The sequence below is a fragment of the Erythrolamprus reginae genome, chromosome 1 (assembly GCF_031021105.1).
Source record: "Erythrolamprus reginae isolate rEryReg1 chromosome 1, rEryReg1.hap1, whole genome shotgun sequence".
Lineage (NCBI taxonomy): Eukaryota > Metazoa > Chordata > Lepidosauria > Squamata > Dipsadidae > Erythrolamprus > Erythrolamprus reginae.
In genome coordinates this window covers 366,863,338-366,880,945 of record NC_091950.1, presented here as the reverse complement: position 1 = coordinate 366,880,945, position 17,608 = coordinate 366,863,338, and the positions used below count along the sequence as shown (strand labels likewise).

The 17,608-nt window shown below is 38.7% G+C and overlaps 1 protein-coding gene across 4 annotated transcripts in view; it reads left to right on the top strand.

Annotated features, from left to right (window-relative positions):
• SYT14 (synaptotagmin 14) overlaps window positions 1-17,064 on the top strand; it is a 105,894-nt gene extending 88,830 nt beyond the window's left edge. For all 4 annotated transcript variants that reach the window (XM_070734492.1, XM_070734491.1, XM_070734490.1 and 1 more), the window contains 2 exons: window positions 9,519-9,708; window positions 15,691-17,064. In XM_070734492.1, coding sequence (XP_070590593.1) covers window positions 9,519-9,708; window positions 15,691-16,004 — 504 coding nt within the window. In that variant the 3' untranslated portion in view covers window positions 16,005-17,064. The remainder of the gene's footprint in view (window positions 1-9,518; window positions 9,709-15,690) is intronic.
• The last annotated feature ends 544 nt before the right edge of the window (window positions 17,065-17,608 follow it).

The following is a 17,608-nucleotide window of genomic DNA, read 5'->3' as shown; positions in this document are numbered from 1 at the left end:
CTACTATTGCCATCCCGCCGAGTCCCAAGCTCACCTGCTGCAAAGAAGGAAGGCACGAAGAAGAAAGGCGCGAAAATGAAGGTGTGAAGAAGCAAGCCGGGACACTCAACTTCCGGTTTGGAAGCGGAACTTTGCGGCACACCTGACCTTGTCTCGCGGCACACTACTGTGCCGCGGCACAGCGGTTGGGAAACGCTGCCTTAGAACTCCATGAGGAAATCTTTTTCAACGATCCCAAAGTAAATTGAGATTAGTTATACAAATGCTAAACTCTGTAGAGTTAGCCTAGCTAAGAGGTTCAAAATGCAGGACAGGTGTTGGCAGAAGATAGATATGCCATTGGGCATCCGTATTAGCAGGATTTGAAAAGAATGACTGAATTTTCAAATAATCTGCCACTTACATCCTAGTTATTTTGCAATTTGACTATTACAAAATATTCTATGTGGAGTTGCTCTTAAAGATCAGCCAAAAGTTATAACTGGTTCAAAACATGGCAGTATGATCCGTAGTAGGCATATCTTGTTATATCTATATGTCATACTGATAGACAAACAGCATTCTAAGTGCAATTTTTTAAAAAGCTAAATACTTATACGATCTGAAGAGAAATCAGAGTTTGACCGCCTTCTGCCGCATGAATCCCAGCGACCGATTAGGTCCCACAGAGTTGGCCTTCTCCGGTCCCGTCGACTAAGCAATGTCATTTGGTGGGTCCCAGGGGAAGAGCCTTCTCTGTGGCGGCCCCGACCCTCTGGAACCAGCTCCCCCCTGATATTAGAACTGCCCCCACCCTCCTTGCCTTCCGCAAACTCCTTAAGACCCACCTCTGCCGTCAGGCATGGGGGAACTGAAATATCTTCCCCAGGCCTATACTGTTTATGTATGGTATGTTGTGTGCATGTTTTTAAACTATGGGTTTTTAGCTTTCTAATTATTGAATTTGTATTATATATTGTTTCTGTTACTGTTGTGAGCCACCCCGAGTCTGCGGAGAGGGGCCGCATACAAATTTGATAAATAAATAAATAAATTTAAATTGTTGGTCGTTACCTATAGAGCTCTTCATGACATAGAACTTGATTATCTGAGGACTGCTTGACTCTGCCTGTTACATTCAGATAGAGCAGTTGTGCTCCTGTTTGGGTGTTTCCTGGTGACTGCATGAATTAGTTCCTGAAGTTGTCAAGTTGTCAAGTTTTTTTCAGAAATGATTTACCATTGCTTCCTTCCTAGGGCTGAGAGAAAGTGATTGGTCCAATATTATCTAGCTGATCCTATGCTAAGGCAGGACTAACTTCACATTCTAGGCCAGTGATGATGAACCTTTTTGGCCTGGAGTGCCAAAAGAGCATGCCTGAACACTATCGTGCATGCGCAAGGGCCTCACCCATAAATCAATGCCTGGGAAGGGCAAAAACCGCTTCCCCACTCTCCAGAGGCCCTTTGGAGGCTGGAAATGGCCTGTTTCCCAACTTCTGGTGTGCCCAGTAGGCTCGTGTTTCACCCTCCTCAGGCTCCAAAAGCTTCCCTGCAGCCAGGGGAGGGTAAATACACCCTTCCCCATCCCTCCATAAGCTCTCTGGAGCAAAAAACGCCCTCCCAGAGCCTCTGTGGGAACCAAAAATCAACTGGCTGGCACACACATGCATATTGGAGATGAGCTACGGCAACTGCTCGTGTGCCAGCAGATATTGCTTTGCATGCTACCTGTGGCACCTGTGCCATAGGTTCATCATCACTGTTCTAGACTGATGTATTAATCGCTACACCAAAGTGGTTCTGTCAAGGACTCTATCGAGGATTAATGACAATAGATTTCTAGTACCTCCACTGTGCTTCTAAATTGGGAACGCAGAGCTACCTCCAGTCCCTAGATCAGTGATGGTGAACATTTTTGGTGCCAACTGCCCAAAGTGTGCACACGCATGCAAAACCTTTTTTTTAATGACGGGGTTTTTAGATGTCTTTTAAATATTTTATTTATTTATTTATTTTGTCCAATACACAATGAGGTTTTTAGTGGGTATATATCTATATATATATATATCAACATGCCAATCTGTATAGTCTGGAGGACAGAAGGAAAAGGGGGGGACATGATCGAAACATTTAAATATATTAAAGGATTAAATAAGGTCCAGGAGGGAAGTGTTTTTAATAGGAAAGTGAACACAAGAACAAGGGGACACAATCTGAAGTTAGTTGGGGGAAAGATCAAAAGCAACATGAGAAAATATTATTTTACTGAAAGAGTAGTAGATCCTTGGAACAAACTTCCAGCAGACGTGGTAGATAAATCCACAGTAACTGAATTTAAACATGCCTGGGATAAACATATATCCATCCTAAGATAAAATACAGAAAATAGTATAAGGGCAGACTAGATGGACCATGAGGTCTTTTTCTGCCGTCAGACTTCTATGTTTCTATGTTTCTATACATAGTAAAATACATGATGAAGGTTATAGAGGAGATACTCATAGTAAAATATATCTAAGAAATAATAGAAAAGAAGGTATAGTAATAGAACATATCAATGAAAAAATAGAAGAAGAGATATAGGAATAGAAGAAAGGTATAGGAGATATAGGAGAGCAATAGGACAGGGGACGGAAGGCACTCTAGTGCATTTGTTACATTGTTATATTGTTACTATTCTTGTTGTGAGCCGCCCCGAGTCTGCGGAGAGGGGCGGCATACAAATCTAATAAATTATTATTATAAATTATTATGATTATTATGACTTGTGGACTTCAACTCCCAGAATCCCTGAGCTAATCATGCTAGCTCAGGAATTTTGGGAGTTAAGTCCACATGTCATAGAAGAGTCAACTTTGCCTATCGCTGCCCTAGTCAATATGCTTAAATATCTTAAAGTTGCCAAGGATGAGAAACACTGATCTAGAGATCTACCCACTTCCTTCTATATGAGAAATCTTCCTCCTAATTGACATATTAGACTCTTCTGCCTCTGAGGACATTATGCAGCAGACAGATGCAGATCAGAGATATCAAACTCACATCGTCATGTGATGGATCGGGATTTTCCTCCATAGGTTTGAAGCCCTGGTGTAGATGGTGCTATACAGATAGTTGTGAGTGCATTCACTGTAATGGATGGTTTGGGCTCTGCTCTCCTGTTTGAGATCCAAAATGTGACTCATGGGAGGGCAGGCATTGATTTGGAAAGTTGTCTGTGACTTATAAGTGAAAATTGCAACACATGATAGATATATTTTCTGTCTGTCAGGAATCAATATATTAAAAATAGTTAAGCAGTAATTTCACTGCCTTGTCACATCACATTCCTGAAAGATTGAATAATTTATCTTCTTAATGTTTATCTCACCATAACATACTATGTAAGTTTTATTGGAAATCGTATAAAGGTATTGTAGATCAAGCATCAAATGAGAAAAGTAGCACAAGGGTCCTATTGTTACCACATCAAATGTTTATTAAAGAAGTTGCAACAGTGATTTACAGCAGTATATCAAGTCTGCTTGTCATTTCATTTTCAACACACATTAATAGTTTAAGTTTGGGAATAAAACCAATCTATGAATTGTGTGATGGTTTTGTCTGTAGAATAATTTGTCTGTGTATGTGTTTTCCATATCACTTACAATTTCAGAAAGAAAATTTGATTTAGCTTTATAGATTCTAGAATAATAAATTAAGTCTGTACATAATAATATTGAAATTTTTCAGTCTCCTGGTTATACTCAGTTAAAGAATTGTGATTTTTTTAAAATTTGATTTTACCTTAAGTAGTCTTGTATGGGGAGGGAGGAGGTTTATATATAAGAATTTCATTGTTTCCTGATAGTCAAGGGAATAGCTAAAGAAATGGCTATGCTTATGCCATGTGCACTTTTGGTTGGAAGCCTGAGAAAGATAGAAAACATGTCCTTAAGGCTCTTTGTTGTTGAGTCAAACATACTGCTGAAAATGGCTGGAACAGAGCTTCAAGAAGGCAGATGGATATTGATATAAGTGTTCTGTTCCCAGGCTTTTGGAGTGAAACCACCAGCTAAAATCCACTATTTTCAACTTAAAATCACACTCTTTATTAGGAAACACAGCATTAAGCAGAAATCAGTTTGTCAAATTTGTTCAGGGAGTATTTTTTCTCTGTAGCGAAATGATCAGATTAGGTTTCGAGAAAGGTGCCAACTTCGGCCTAATTGCATTCTGCAAGATAAGAAAGGGAATGCAGCATAGAAGAGAAACGTCAGCTCACCAATTTTCTAACAGTCCTGTAGCGTCTGGCAAAGAGTTTTTAGCAAAGCAGGAATCAGGTTTCAGGGGGAGGTCCATTTTTGAGCACCCAACTCTAACACAGCGTCCATGAAGCAATGTTGAAACCCCACCCCGAATTTGCCAAAATCCTTTGCTTTTATACTTGCTGGCAGTGGCATCAAACCCCCAAGCTTATTTCCTTTTACAATACAAGTTCTGTTGTCTTCTTAATAACCTCCTGTATCTAGCATCTAAAAGTGGGTCATCCCTTCTAATGTCTTTTTCATCCTCTGACTGGGACCACTCCCCCATTGGTACATCAGCCCCCTCAGGTGGTTCTGCAGGTTCATCTAGGTCACTTTCTCCCTCGCTGTCACTCTCTGCATCAGCTGGCAACCACCACTACCCCGGCCCAGGGTATCCAGAGGGGCCTGGCTCATCCTTCTCAGAATCTGACATTTCCAGAGGTGGACAAGGAGCGCTCACAACAATAAGGGAACTTTTACAGCAGGGCATCCCATTTTAATGGTCTTCTCTGATTCCTTTTATGTATTTAACAACAGCCAGAAGCATTGTATCTCACAACCAGAGGCATCACATTGGCAAACATGACTGATCTTGGGATGGGATGGAGGAATGACCGAGATCTGGTTAGAACTTGCTTTGGGGACTACTAGGAAACCCCAGGGTTATAAATTGGATTAGGTAACTTGTGTCCCATTAGGATATTTTTCAAAGCTATTTCCTTACCTAAACAGAGAAAATTTTATTTATTTATTCATTTATTCAATTTTTATGCCGCCCTTCTCCTTAAACTCAGGGCCGCTTACAACAGGTTAGCAATAGCACTTCTTAACAGAGCCAGGCTGCTGGCAGGGGAAAAAATACAGTAGTAGTGGGGGAAACTTCCAAATTCCTGCTGTTTGTTTGTTTAATTAATTAATTAATTGGATTTGTATGCCGCCCCTCTCTGAGGATTCAGGGTGGCTCACAGCATATATAAAAACTGAACAATAATGTAAATCCAATTAATACTACAATTTAAAAACAATAAAAAGAAAAACTTAACAACCAAACATTCAGCAATCATACTTAAGGCATTCATTGGTCAGGGGGAAGATCTAAAAGTCCCAAGCCTGACGGCAAAGATGAGTTTTTAAGCTCTTTCGGAAGGCAAGGAGGGGGGGCAGTGCAAATCTCTGGGGGGGAGTTGATTCCAGAGGGCAAGGGCTCCCACAGAGAAGGCTCTTCCCCTAGGTCCCACCAGCCGACATTGTTTGGTCAACGGGACCCTAAGAAGGCCAACTCTGTGGGACCTTATTGGTCGCTGGGATTTGTGCGGCAGAAGGTGGTCTTGGAGATAATCTGGTCCTGTGCCATGTAGGGCTTTATAGGTCATAACCAACACTTTGAATTGAAACTGATCGGGAGCCAATGCAGTCCGCGGAGTGATGGTGAGATGTGGGCATTTCTTGGAAGGCCCAAGACTGCTCGCTCGGCTGCATTTTGGACAAGTTGAAGTTTCCGAACACTCTTCAAAGGTAGCCCCATGTAGAGAGCATTGCAGTAGTCAAGCCTCGAGGTGATAAGGGCATGAGTGACCGTGAGCAAAGACTCCCTGTCCAAATAGGGCCGCAACTGGTGCACCAGGCGAACCCGGGCAAACGCCCCCCTCGCCACAGCTGAAAGATGGTGTTCTAAAGTTAGCTGTGGATCTAGGAGGACACCCAAGTTGCGAACCCTCTCTGAGGGAGTCAATAATCCCCCCCCAGGGTGATGGATGGACAGATGCTAGCTTTCCCATTGACTTTCCTTGTGGGAAGTTGGCATGGAGCTTCAAAAATCTCCCTATCTCCCACTCCCCTTCCTTTCTTTTCTTACCTCCTTTTTATCTTCTTTCCATCCCATCCTTCCTCATGTTCATTTCTCCTTTCCCCCCTCCTTCCTTTCCTCCTCTCCCTCCCTCCCTTTCTTCCTTCTTTCCTTTTTGCTATGTCATTATTTTTCTTCCCTCCCTCCCTAGAATTCCTGCCAGCTTCCCTATTTACTTTTCTTGTCAGACGTTTTGAAAACCAGTGGGGCAGTCAGCCAGTAGGTTCAAGTCTAAGACCAGCAGGCAGGTAAGAGGCTGCTGCCAGATAGGGAGGGAGCAAAAGATATGTGAGTGTGTGTGAGAGTATTGCTGTGCAAGAAGAATGTGCGGGTGCATGCAAGAGATGCTGGGCAAGACACACAGGTGCAGTGCTGGTTGACAAGGGTTCAAGAGGACCCCAGAGATGATAGAGATATGTCACACATATTGGGAAGGGCACACAGAAATGACATAGGTCAGGAAAGGTGCATGGGTGTGTGCAAGAGATGCCACATGGGTCAGGAAAGGTGCTTGGGGTGTGACATAGATCAAGGAGTTCCATGGGAGTGCCTTTCTGTCTGTCCCTTCCTATGGTTCCCTTCCCCTCCCCTCCCCTCCTCACCTGTTCCCCCTTCCCTTTCTGACAGAAAAGCAAGGATTCTGAGACTGATTGGGAAACTGTCAGAGACATGGAAAATGAAGATCATGTGACTGTAGCAGCAACCCAGCAGCATAGTAACAGTAGCACTGAAGCAGTCACAACTTTCCCAAATTTCATTCAATTGGGAGTCATGGGTCCCAGATTTTGGACACATTCTGTAAGTTAGGCCATTTGAGGTACCTGGGCTCAGAAAGGGTTGCCCTGTAATGCACAGTTTTGCACAGTTAAAGGTTATAGAAACCAGAGTTTATATATACAGTGATACCTTGTCTTACGAACTTAATTGGTTCCAGGACAAGGTTCGTAAGATGAAACAATGTTTCCCATAGGAATCAATGTAAAAGCAAATAATGCGTGCAAATCCTTCAGGAAAATCCCAAACGTTAGAAGGGAGGCGAACAGAGGGCAGAGAGGAGCAGCTAAAGGGGGCGGGTGGAAGAAGCAAGGCTAGGCTAAAGGGTGAGTGGGAAGGAAGAAAGGCAAGGGGGGCACCCCTCCCTTTTCTTTCTTCAAAAGACACCCTTTCAGTGCCTCTGCAAGCAAGCTGTTCTCCTACTTTTGTTAATGCAAACTCTTTGCCCCTCCAAGCCACCCCTCCCTTTTCTTTCTTCAAAAGACACCCTTTCAGTGCCTCTGCAAGCACGGTTCTCCTACTTTTGTTAATGCAAATTCTTTCCCCCTCCAAGCCGCCCCTCCCTTTTCTTTCTTCAAAAGACACCCTTTCAGTGCTTCTGCAAGCACAGTTCTCCTACTTTTGTTAATGCAAACTCTTTCCCCCTCCAAGCCGCCCCTCCCTTTTCTTTCTTCAAAAAAGGAAAAAAAAAGAATTCCCTTCATCCCAGCAGCAGCGGCTTGGGTTCGCAAGGTGAAAATAGTTCGGAAGAAGAGGCAAAAAAATCTTAAACACCGGGTTCGTATCTTGAAAAGTTCATTAGAAGAGGCGTTTGTAAGACGAGGTACCACTGTATATGTATATGTGTATATGTATGTATGTAAGTGTGTGTGTGTGTGTGTATACATATATATGTTTGTTTTTCTGTCGGATCACCCTGGTATATTGAAGGAGCGTCACAGCTTCCTACCCTAGCTGATGGCCAGAACAAGGCCGAAATAGTACTATCCTAGTCTCCCTTAATTTTAAAAATTCAGCAAAGACATGTGACACACACACACACACACACACACACCATGTCACATGTTTTTGCTGAATTTACACATACACATGGATCTTGCCATATTCGGGTTTCTTCCCTTGTAAGTTTCAGAGATTCCTGGTGACGTTTCGACAAGGTCATCTTAAGGCTGGTGCGTTCGGTTTTGTGCTAGGGCGAGCAAAGCGTGGTCTGAGCTGCCTTCCCTCTATAAATACTGATGGGTAGGTGTGGAGTGCTGGCTCAGCTGCTGCAAGCTATCTTGAAACCTCCTGGTTAGTTGGTGGGGTAACACCTTGAGTAATTGATGCAATTGATGTATGCTGCTTAGTTGATGTTTGTGGATTAGGGGTGATGATATCCTGAGTAATTGGAGCCTGCAGACTAGTCAGCTATTTTGCAATGTATGTCTGTGGTGTAACATCCTGGGTTTTGGTTTTGCTGCGAGTTTGTGGTCTGGTCATGTGTTTATGGTGTATGTCAGTTTGCTTTGTGTGCGTGTCAGAGGGGGATGTAGCAGTTGGAGGCGCTGCTGTGGTTTAGCTTCTCCAACTGCTGCACCCCCCTCTGACACGCATAGGTCTTGGCATATTCAGGTCTTTTCCCATGTAAAGTTGAGAGAATCCTGGTGATGTTTCGATGAGGTCCCATTCTTCATCTTCAGGTTGGTGCTTTGGGCTTTGTGCTCGGGCGAACAGAAAGCCAAAAGCACTAACCTGAATATGACATAAAGTATATGGGAAGTTAAAAAAAATCTAGTAATCTAAAAATTACTAGAAGCTGATTGAAAAACATTTGACTGAGCTCAACTTGACTTTGCCAGCTATGTAGTACCAGCAGCAGACACATGGGTTGTTATTTTTTTTATTTACATAAGAAAAAAGATAAAGAAAATGCTAAAATGTTGTATCTCGTGTTTGAATGGGTGCTGTTAATTAAACAAAAACCTAGTAAACAAAAATCAGGGTTTCTCTTGTTTGTGACAACAAATGCCTAACAAACTGTATGATTTAATTTCATATGCTGTTGTATGTATACAAATGAGCAGATATCCAGTTATGTCATGATGCTGTGGATTCCCGCTTTCTGACCTCATTTTTTTTCTTATAATATGTCTTTGTGACTTGATATGTTATTTTAGTTCCCCTAAAAGGAAATACTGCATGCAAAGTTCTGTTAATGATACCTGAATATTTTCGGCTATATACTTTACCTATTTTATTTATTTTTAATCTGATTACTACATTGGATTTGTATGCCATCACTTAGAATCTATTAGGATTATATATCTTTAACCTCAGTAAACAAACAAACAAGCAGATAAACTCAGTTCTACTCAAAGAACCATGCTAAGCATTTGTCGATAATTCTGTAAGTCTTTGTGATACACCTTTCTTTGGCATATAAGGTGTGACAGGCAATGGAGATTTAGTTTGCATTTAATGCTATAGATATGGCTTAGAGCATCCCCCTATTCATTCGTTTATTTATGTATTTCCATTACGTTATGCACCATTAGGAATGAAAAATTCTGGAAATTAATACTAGGAGCAGATTCCTCGCCATTGTGATGACTTAAAATGATTGCAAACGCTGCTTTTGCTTCTAGGGCTGTGAGTCCCAAATGAGTATGTCAGAGGCATCCTGCAGTGAAAGTATTTCCTCTTGTCAGTCTTTGGCACACGGCTCAGCTCCCGAAATCCTCATCGGATTGCTTTATAATGCCACAACTGGAAGACTAGCAGCAGAAGTGATAAAAGGCAGCCACTTCAAAAACTTGGCAGCAAACAGACCACCCAGTGAGTAGAATATATATATATATTATTTCATCTTAATACTTCTGCACTTGGGGGGATTTCAATGGTAGGGACTTCAGTCCTATCATTTAGCCTTACCCAGTCAAACTGAAATAGTATAATCATCAGCTAATCTGTTTCATGTTTTCATTGGGGAAATGGCAGTAATCTAAAATTCTAAATATTGGTTGCGATTCAACAAGACCCTTTTAATTTTTTATGATTGACTGGCTGATAAATTGCCTTTATCTTAATGATTAATTTACTACACTATTAATGTCTCATATAACAAAGCCATTATAAAAAATATATAATGTATTTTAAAAGTTGTGTGTTGGTAAATGTTTATGTAAATGTGTTGCCATCTCTGTGGTTAATAATACTAAAATAAGATGTTACAAATCTATGAGAATTTGATATCAGCATGTGGTAACATACATTTGATATATTCTCTGCGGTGATTGAAAGTAATATTTGTTCTTCATTCCAAGTCAATATGCATGATTGGTCATGCATATGGTCCTGAATGGTATATTTGGGTGGCATATATTTTTCAAGGATAAAATTCAATAATGTAGTAAGATGACCAAAGATAAATAGAAATATGTTTACAATTGGCATAATTGATTTACATAATTATGTACATTTCTAATGACCAGATTCTGAAAAAAGGAATCAGAAGTACATCTGACATCTGGACCCAAATCCAGTTCCTCTACAGAAGTCTATAAAACTACAAAATAGTCTAGCTACCGTATATCTAAAGAAGTCCATTTGAAAAAGTACAATTAAATAAAACCTTTGTTTGTTTGTTTGTTTATTTAGGAAACATATAACTTCTTATCTTAGATAATATAATCCTAGGTGCTTACAATAAAAATAATAAAATAAAAATATTTATAAAATAAATATAAATAATATAAATAAAGCTAACCAAATCCCATAATATACACAATTAGCCTAGTTGTGGTGTTGGAACATCACATGAACTCTTCATAGTCTTAGATGTGCTGGGCTCCTGTCTTCCCCCTAGTCAAAAGCCTGGTTAAAGAGCCAGACCTTAATAGCCCCCTGGAAGATGGATAGGTTGGGACCCTCTGAATCTCAAGAGGAAAAGTTGTCCAGTTTTCTGTGGACTGCCACAGAAAAGGTACATCACACTTTTTATCATCCCTGCAGATAGACATGTTTCAGGTGACGAGGTTCCTTCTCAGTAACACATTGAGACCAAAGGGAGCACTTGCCATGATGCCATTTCCCAAATATTATAAGAGCAGAAATATGCCCATATAACAGTGATGGCGAACCTTTGGCAAGGCTGCCACAGGTGGCACGTGGAGCCATATCTGCTGGCACAGGAGCCGTTACCCTAGCTTAGGATGTATCCATCCTAAGATAAAATACAATAAATAGTATAAGGGCAGACTAGATGGACCATGAGGTCTTTTTCTGCCATTCAATCTTCCATGTTTCTAGTTCAGCTCCAATATGCATGTGTGTGCCGGCCAGCTGATTCTTGACTCATCTGGAGGCTCTGGGAGGGCATTTTCAGCTTCCGGAGAGTCTCCGGGGCAATAGGGGAGATCATTTTTGCTTCTGGAGCCTGGGGAATTTGGGAAATGGGCTGTTTCATGCCTGCAGAGGGTCTCCAGGGGAGCGGGGGAGGCCATTTTCGCCATCCCCAGGCATTGAATTAGGGGTGTGGGCACTCACACATGCGCTATAGCACACACACACATGCTTTTGGCACCTTAGGGAAAAAAGGTTCGCTATCACTGCCTTATAATATTGAAACCTATTATCTATTGCTTATCCATTTTGACAGCAAATACTTAATTTATTTTTAATCTATGATATAGGACCAAGAAAATTATACTAACAAATATACATGAAATCATACGAAGATGACATCAAGCCGCTATTTATTGAAAGAGACATATGGTTGTACTTTAAGGTTGCTATAATGCTCAAACATGTTGGTCTGAAGAGCAGCTGAATCATGTATAAAAGTGGCACTTTCAGCTTTCTGATTGTTCTAAAAAATGACATTCACATTGTTCTAAAAATGACATTTTTAGTTATTTGTTAATCATTTCTAGATCACTCTAGATCTTGTTTAAATTATATGGTTAGCAACACCATTACATTTAATGTTAAATGTGGAGAAGTCCAATTTTTATCTCAACCAAAATTAATAAAGGAGGAAGTCCAAATACCTCATTTCCCAGCCATGATCAAAATACAAACGTTATCATGCTAAAATTACTTAGCATAAGGAAGTCCTCATTTGCACTCATGGTTCATCGCTCCCCCACTTATAAATTATTGCAGAATAGGGATCAATTTCCATTCAGGTTATTAATGGAAGCATTATGGTAATAATGAAAATCTACTCTCCTCCATAGTCATTAGTACATTTTAAAAAATCTTGTTGGGTCTGCCAAGTACAAAATTTGTAGAAGATGCTTCCTGTTTCTTACACTCCTTATTTCTAATCAAAACTTCCTTAGAATTTCTGAATGTCTCTTACATGCTAAATTTCGGAGAGGTGTTTAGAAGACATACAAATGTGTAACACATTTTTTGGATGCAAACTTTCAGAATATGTATTTCAGATTCAAAAGCTACTCAAGAACAGAATAAATGCCAATAGATCAGTCTATGTACTAGTATACAGTTGGTGTGATGCCTGTCTGGCTGTCTATCTATTTACCAATTACTGGGAGTGTATGTGTGTGTGTTGGAAGATCTTACATTTCACAGTTCTTCATTACACCAAATCAATTTATAAAGTAATTTGCACAGCACACTTAAAGTGCTCTCCCCTCCTTAAGCAAGTAAAAAAACAATTAAACTGATATAAGCGTGCATAAGCGCACCATTGTGCCTACCATCCCTGTCCTACTGTCCTGATGTCCTATTGTCCAAATTTACTTTTGTTTATGTTTATACCATACCTATTAACTTGTACACATTTTGATAGATAGATAGATAGATAGATAGATAGATAGATAGATAGATAGATAGATAGATAAATAATAAAAAGTCTGCAGTCTGTTTGCCCATGCCATTTACCTCTGTTTCAGATTTGAATCAGTTCAGAGTGTTTATGTGTGTGCCTATGTACTGCCCTTCAAAACTTCATAATCGCCTTTGGTCAGATATTTCTCAGATTGTTTCAATCACAGATTTATTGCTTTTCTGGAAATGCTGAAAATCTGGGCTTAGAAGCAGTCTAAACAGCAATAGACAGTCTTAGTCAGAGAGGAATTATATCCAAAGTGTCTGAAAATTAATTACGGTATTTCTCTGTATGCTTCATCATACAGGCATCCCTGGTCAACTATTATTCGGGCAAATCTATGTTCCTTGAATCAGAGAGATGTGTAGAAAATGTACAGAGGGAAAACATAGTGATATTTAAAAAACAACACAGAACTCATGGCTACACAAAGCTGTATAGCCCTGGAGTACATTGCCCAGGGCCTACAAAAGTGTACATGTACCCATCTTAAGTGGCCAATAGTTCCTATTGCTGATAGAACTCCTAGAAGTCATCTGACAGCACAACTGACAAAATGATTAGTAAGGCATATCAAACTGTGACTGTAATAAAATTGCCTGTTGGCTGTTTAAAATACTAATGCCAAAACTAGCAAAGGATGACTTTAAGCTGTCACATGTGTGGGTTGAAGACAAGATGAAAGCAATTGTCATGGTAGAGAAAGGAGATTGCTGGGGAATATCCACACCGTTTTTAGATGAAAGTAGTAAATGACCTTTGTTGCAAAACCAATAAAAATCTATTTTGATATTGATAGATCTAAGAAAAATATGCTCATTTTGTTGATTTTCCATTTCATGTGGACTCACACTAGTTTAGAGAATCTTGTGCACATAGGGTATGGTCTGTTTATTAATTATCATTGTTTATTTAGTGCTATCCCCATGTTACAATTTGAACTGGAAATTTGAACTTATGGGAAGCTTTTATGTGCATTGAAGAAACCATGTAGCTTTGATTTTTTTTTAAAAAAACCTTTGATCTAATAAACTTGCATTTTAGTCTAAATCATTTTCTCAGGTGAACGATACAGCTGAGTAGCATTACATGCATAAAGTAGCTAACTAAATTAATTTAACCAGATTTCATTATTTTGTTTACAGTACACACAGAATGCCATTCAGCAATCATTTTACTGTAATTCTATTGACCTTCTTTAGTCTGAGTTTGTTTAATTGATCCTTACTTAGAAAGCTGGAGTTTGCATGAAAAAGAGGAAGGTCTGCTAAATAACATGTTTGATTTCTAGTTGGTAGCTTGGTTTGTTTGCATGAATCTCCATGCACTTGTGTTTTAAACCCAACAGAAATTGCTATTATTTGAAACAGTGTAATTTTTTTTTGTTAAAGATTACACACTGAACATAACAAAATTCATTCATTAATCTACCTACCCATCCTTTTGCTCAACTCCTTTCTCTAAAATTGATTTGTTAAGGTGCTGTTTTCTTTCACTCTGGTGAATAGTGTTTCCTCTTAAACTTTAACCTTTGATCCTGTGTCACCCAACTATTGACATCTGGTCATTATTTCTTTTACTGCTTTCCACCCCACCCCCGTTGTCAGATGGACTGTTCTGTTGTCTAAAACACTTGATAGGTGGACAGGTTTATATAATACGAGGTGAGTTCCTGTGGAGACTAATTAGATGTTGTCTTTTTCATGCAAAAGAAATCTGCCAGCTTCAAAGCTCTCTACCACTTTCTACCATGTTGGTTTCTGATGATGTACAGTAGTTATTTCACTGTTATATTGGAGACAGACCTGATCTCTGATTATGGATGATGGTATTTCAAAGATTTATAAAATAAACATGTGAATAAATGTCTGGACATTCAATTTCATTATTGCATTTCTTTTCTTTTTTCTTTTAAACAATCCAAATTTCTTTTTTTTTAAACAATTCAAATTCATGTCTATACCAAAATAAACAACAGACAGAAGATCTTTCTGTTTTTAAATAAAAACAAACATTGATGTACATGCACAATTCAATAATTATGACTGTATTTTCTCAGGCAAAGTGTTTCCACACAACAGTAGCAATGAAAATTTTGAATATCAATGCTATTTCACTGAATTCATATTCATAGTCTAGTAGCCCCAGTACACACATGGAGCTTCAGACAGAGGGGGGAGTTCTTCCTTTTTCTCTATGGGTATGGAATGTATCCTCTGTGCATCTAGGATTTTTTATTGTACTCTGAACATTTTAACTATTATATTTATTAAATCTATTTTATACTGCTTCCGGTACAAAAACATTGCAAAGATTTTGTACTTGAATAGTATGGAATGACATGCTATTCATTAGAATTAGTACAAAAGAATTATGTACTAATTACTTATTGCACCACATATCTGCATGCAAAGATCATGCATGGCTTTATTCACATGCGTAAATATAAACCTTTATGTGGATAATTTTATATTTTTGGCACTTTAATTTTACAAAGTCCAATAAAAAATCTTGACAAGAAACCACATCCATGCAGAGAGATTTTTAAGCAAACATTTCATCATGAACACTGTGATGTTATCACTGCACTCCATTCTTTTACCTGTAATTTCTTTTTTCATGTCATTATACCACCTGTTTATATGATCTAAAAACTCTGATATGCTTTACAGTGCTGTGCCAGTTGTAGCTTGCTAAGTGTTAATGCTGTATGTATCTGCTTGGTGCAAATGGGCAAGAGATAGCAGTAGGATTATGAGGTATACCTCTAAATCAATTTATTATGAGAGAATAGGTACAATTAAGTAAAAGTCAGAATGAAATATTTTTTTTCTATCACATTATCAAGTTTAGTCAATTGTTCAAATCCAATATGGTATACACCATAATCTTAAAGATAGTCTGATTGGCAGGTGAAATGTTTGGTCCAATCTAACTCATGTATCAAATTGTCTATTTTGTAGATACATTTGTTAAGCTGACATTGCTGAATTCCATGGGTCAAGAGATGTCCAAATGCAAGACCTCCATCCGGAGAGGGCAGCCAAATCCAGTCTACAAGGAGACCTTTATTTTTCAAGTGGCACTCTTTCAGCTTTCCGATGTTACACTTATATTATCTGTGTATAACAAACGCAGCATGAAGCGGAAGGAAATGATAGGCTGGATTTCTTTAGGTTTGAACAGTTCTGGTGAAGAGGAGCTGAACCACTGGACTGAGATGAAAGAATCAAAAGGACAACAAATTTCTAGGTGGCACTCTTTATTAGAATCTTAATGCAGAATGGAAGCTCCGCTGAATGTCAACATACAATGAGATTGTTGTTTTCCTACAGCTGAGAGACTCTTACAGAAATTACAAATTTTTATATTTCAAATTAACATTCCTCTTTTAAAAATGCACAAAATGCTGTGAAGTATAACTATTCACATTTTCATTTAATATTACTGATATATTTTTTAAAGCACCAGATACAGAAGAAAAGCAACCCCAAGTCTTTATTGTGAAATATTTAGGATTCTCTCAACTATTCTTATTTTAGTTAACATGCAACGTTTATGTAAATCCTTTATTTGTATGAAATTCTCTGGTTTTTTCCTTCCCCTTCCTTTCAGTAGTGTTACGCTTCATGTTATAGATGATCTATCAAGAAGCAGATCTTGAGGGGGAAAGAAGAATGGTTAAATGGCAGAAGAAAGCTCAATGACAGGAGAGAAATAGATTTGCAATAGTAGAAGTGTTATTTTTCCCCATCTTAGTAATTTAACATTTCTGACAGGGAACGTCTGAAGAATTGCTATGCAAGAGAAGGTAGATGCTGACTACTTATGAGATTCTTTCTGGTGTCTGTTTTAAACATGATATCCCCACCCCCACCCCAGCTGAAACTGTTTTGAAAGAGAATTACCATTTATGGTGTAAAAATGCATAACTTTCATTCTTGATAAATAGGCTTTTGTATTATTTCAAAAGCTGTAAAACTTGTTTGACCAGACTGTAAATCTCACCTCTTAAAAATTACTGGGATGGTGTCTTCAGTTTAACATATCTATGATGCAGGATTATTCATTGTGTGCCTTCTTTGGATCTTAATGAAATAGGACCCAGTGTAAGCACTGAGCACTTTTCAATTTTCTGATTCCTCATTTGCCAGCTTGAAAGCACAGGATCCAAAGATTTGCACAAGGGAGCTTTGGATATGTGATTTTGAAAAGCAGAATTATTTTCTTTGAAACTGTGCTTCCACGTAGATGTTTCTAATGGTACTAATCAAATGATATTGTGTGACTGTTCCATCTTTCCTTAATAAAATTTCTATGCTCAGAAAAAAAAGAAAGAGAAACTGAGGAATAAAACATGGAGGTTTACTAGTAGAAAACTATAATATCGAATTTCTCCATAAGATTCCATGAATGCAGTAGGGCAAAGCAATGTGATAGAGTGGGAGATTCTTCAAAGGAAAAAGATAAAACAATTAATTGGGCAGCCATAAGTTCCTGGACATAAGTAAAGTAGTACCTTTACCCATTTATAAGAGGCTTGGAGAAGCTGATGACAACTTACATGCAGTTTCTTCTCATGGATTTCTCAGTAAGAGATGCTTTAGTTTAAGTAAGAAGAAAGGAAGGATTTCACTCATAGATGCTTTTTAATTAAGGTATTTGGACTTTATATGAATTATGGTTATTAGCAGTTCAGAATCTAAGAAATACGTAAAAGTTTATTTAAAACAGAAAGTGTTAGGAATTCAATGATGATAAAATGTTGAAATTATAGTATCTGCATAATTTTACATAATGAATTAATCCCAGCAGTTAGTTTGCTTTCTTTCTCTCTCACACACGCATAAAAAGACAGGTTTCATGAGTTGCAACAGTTGA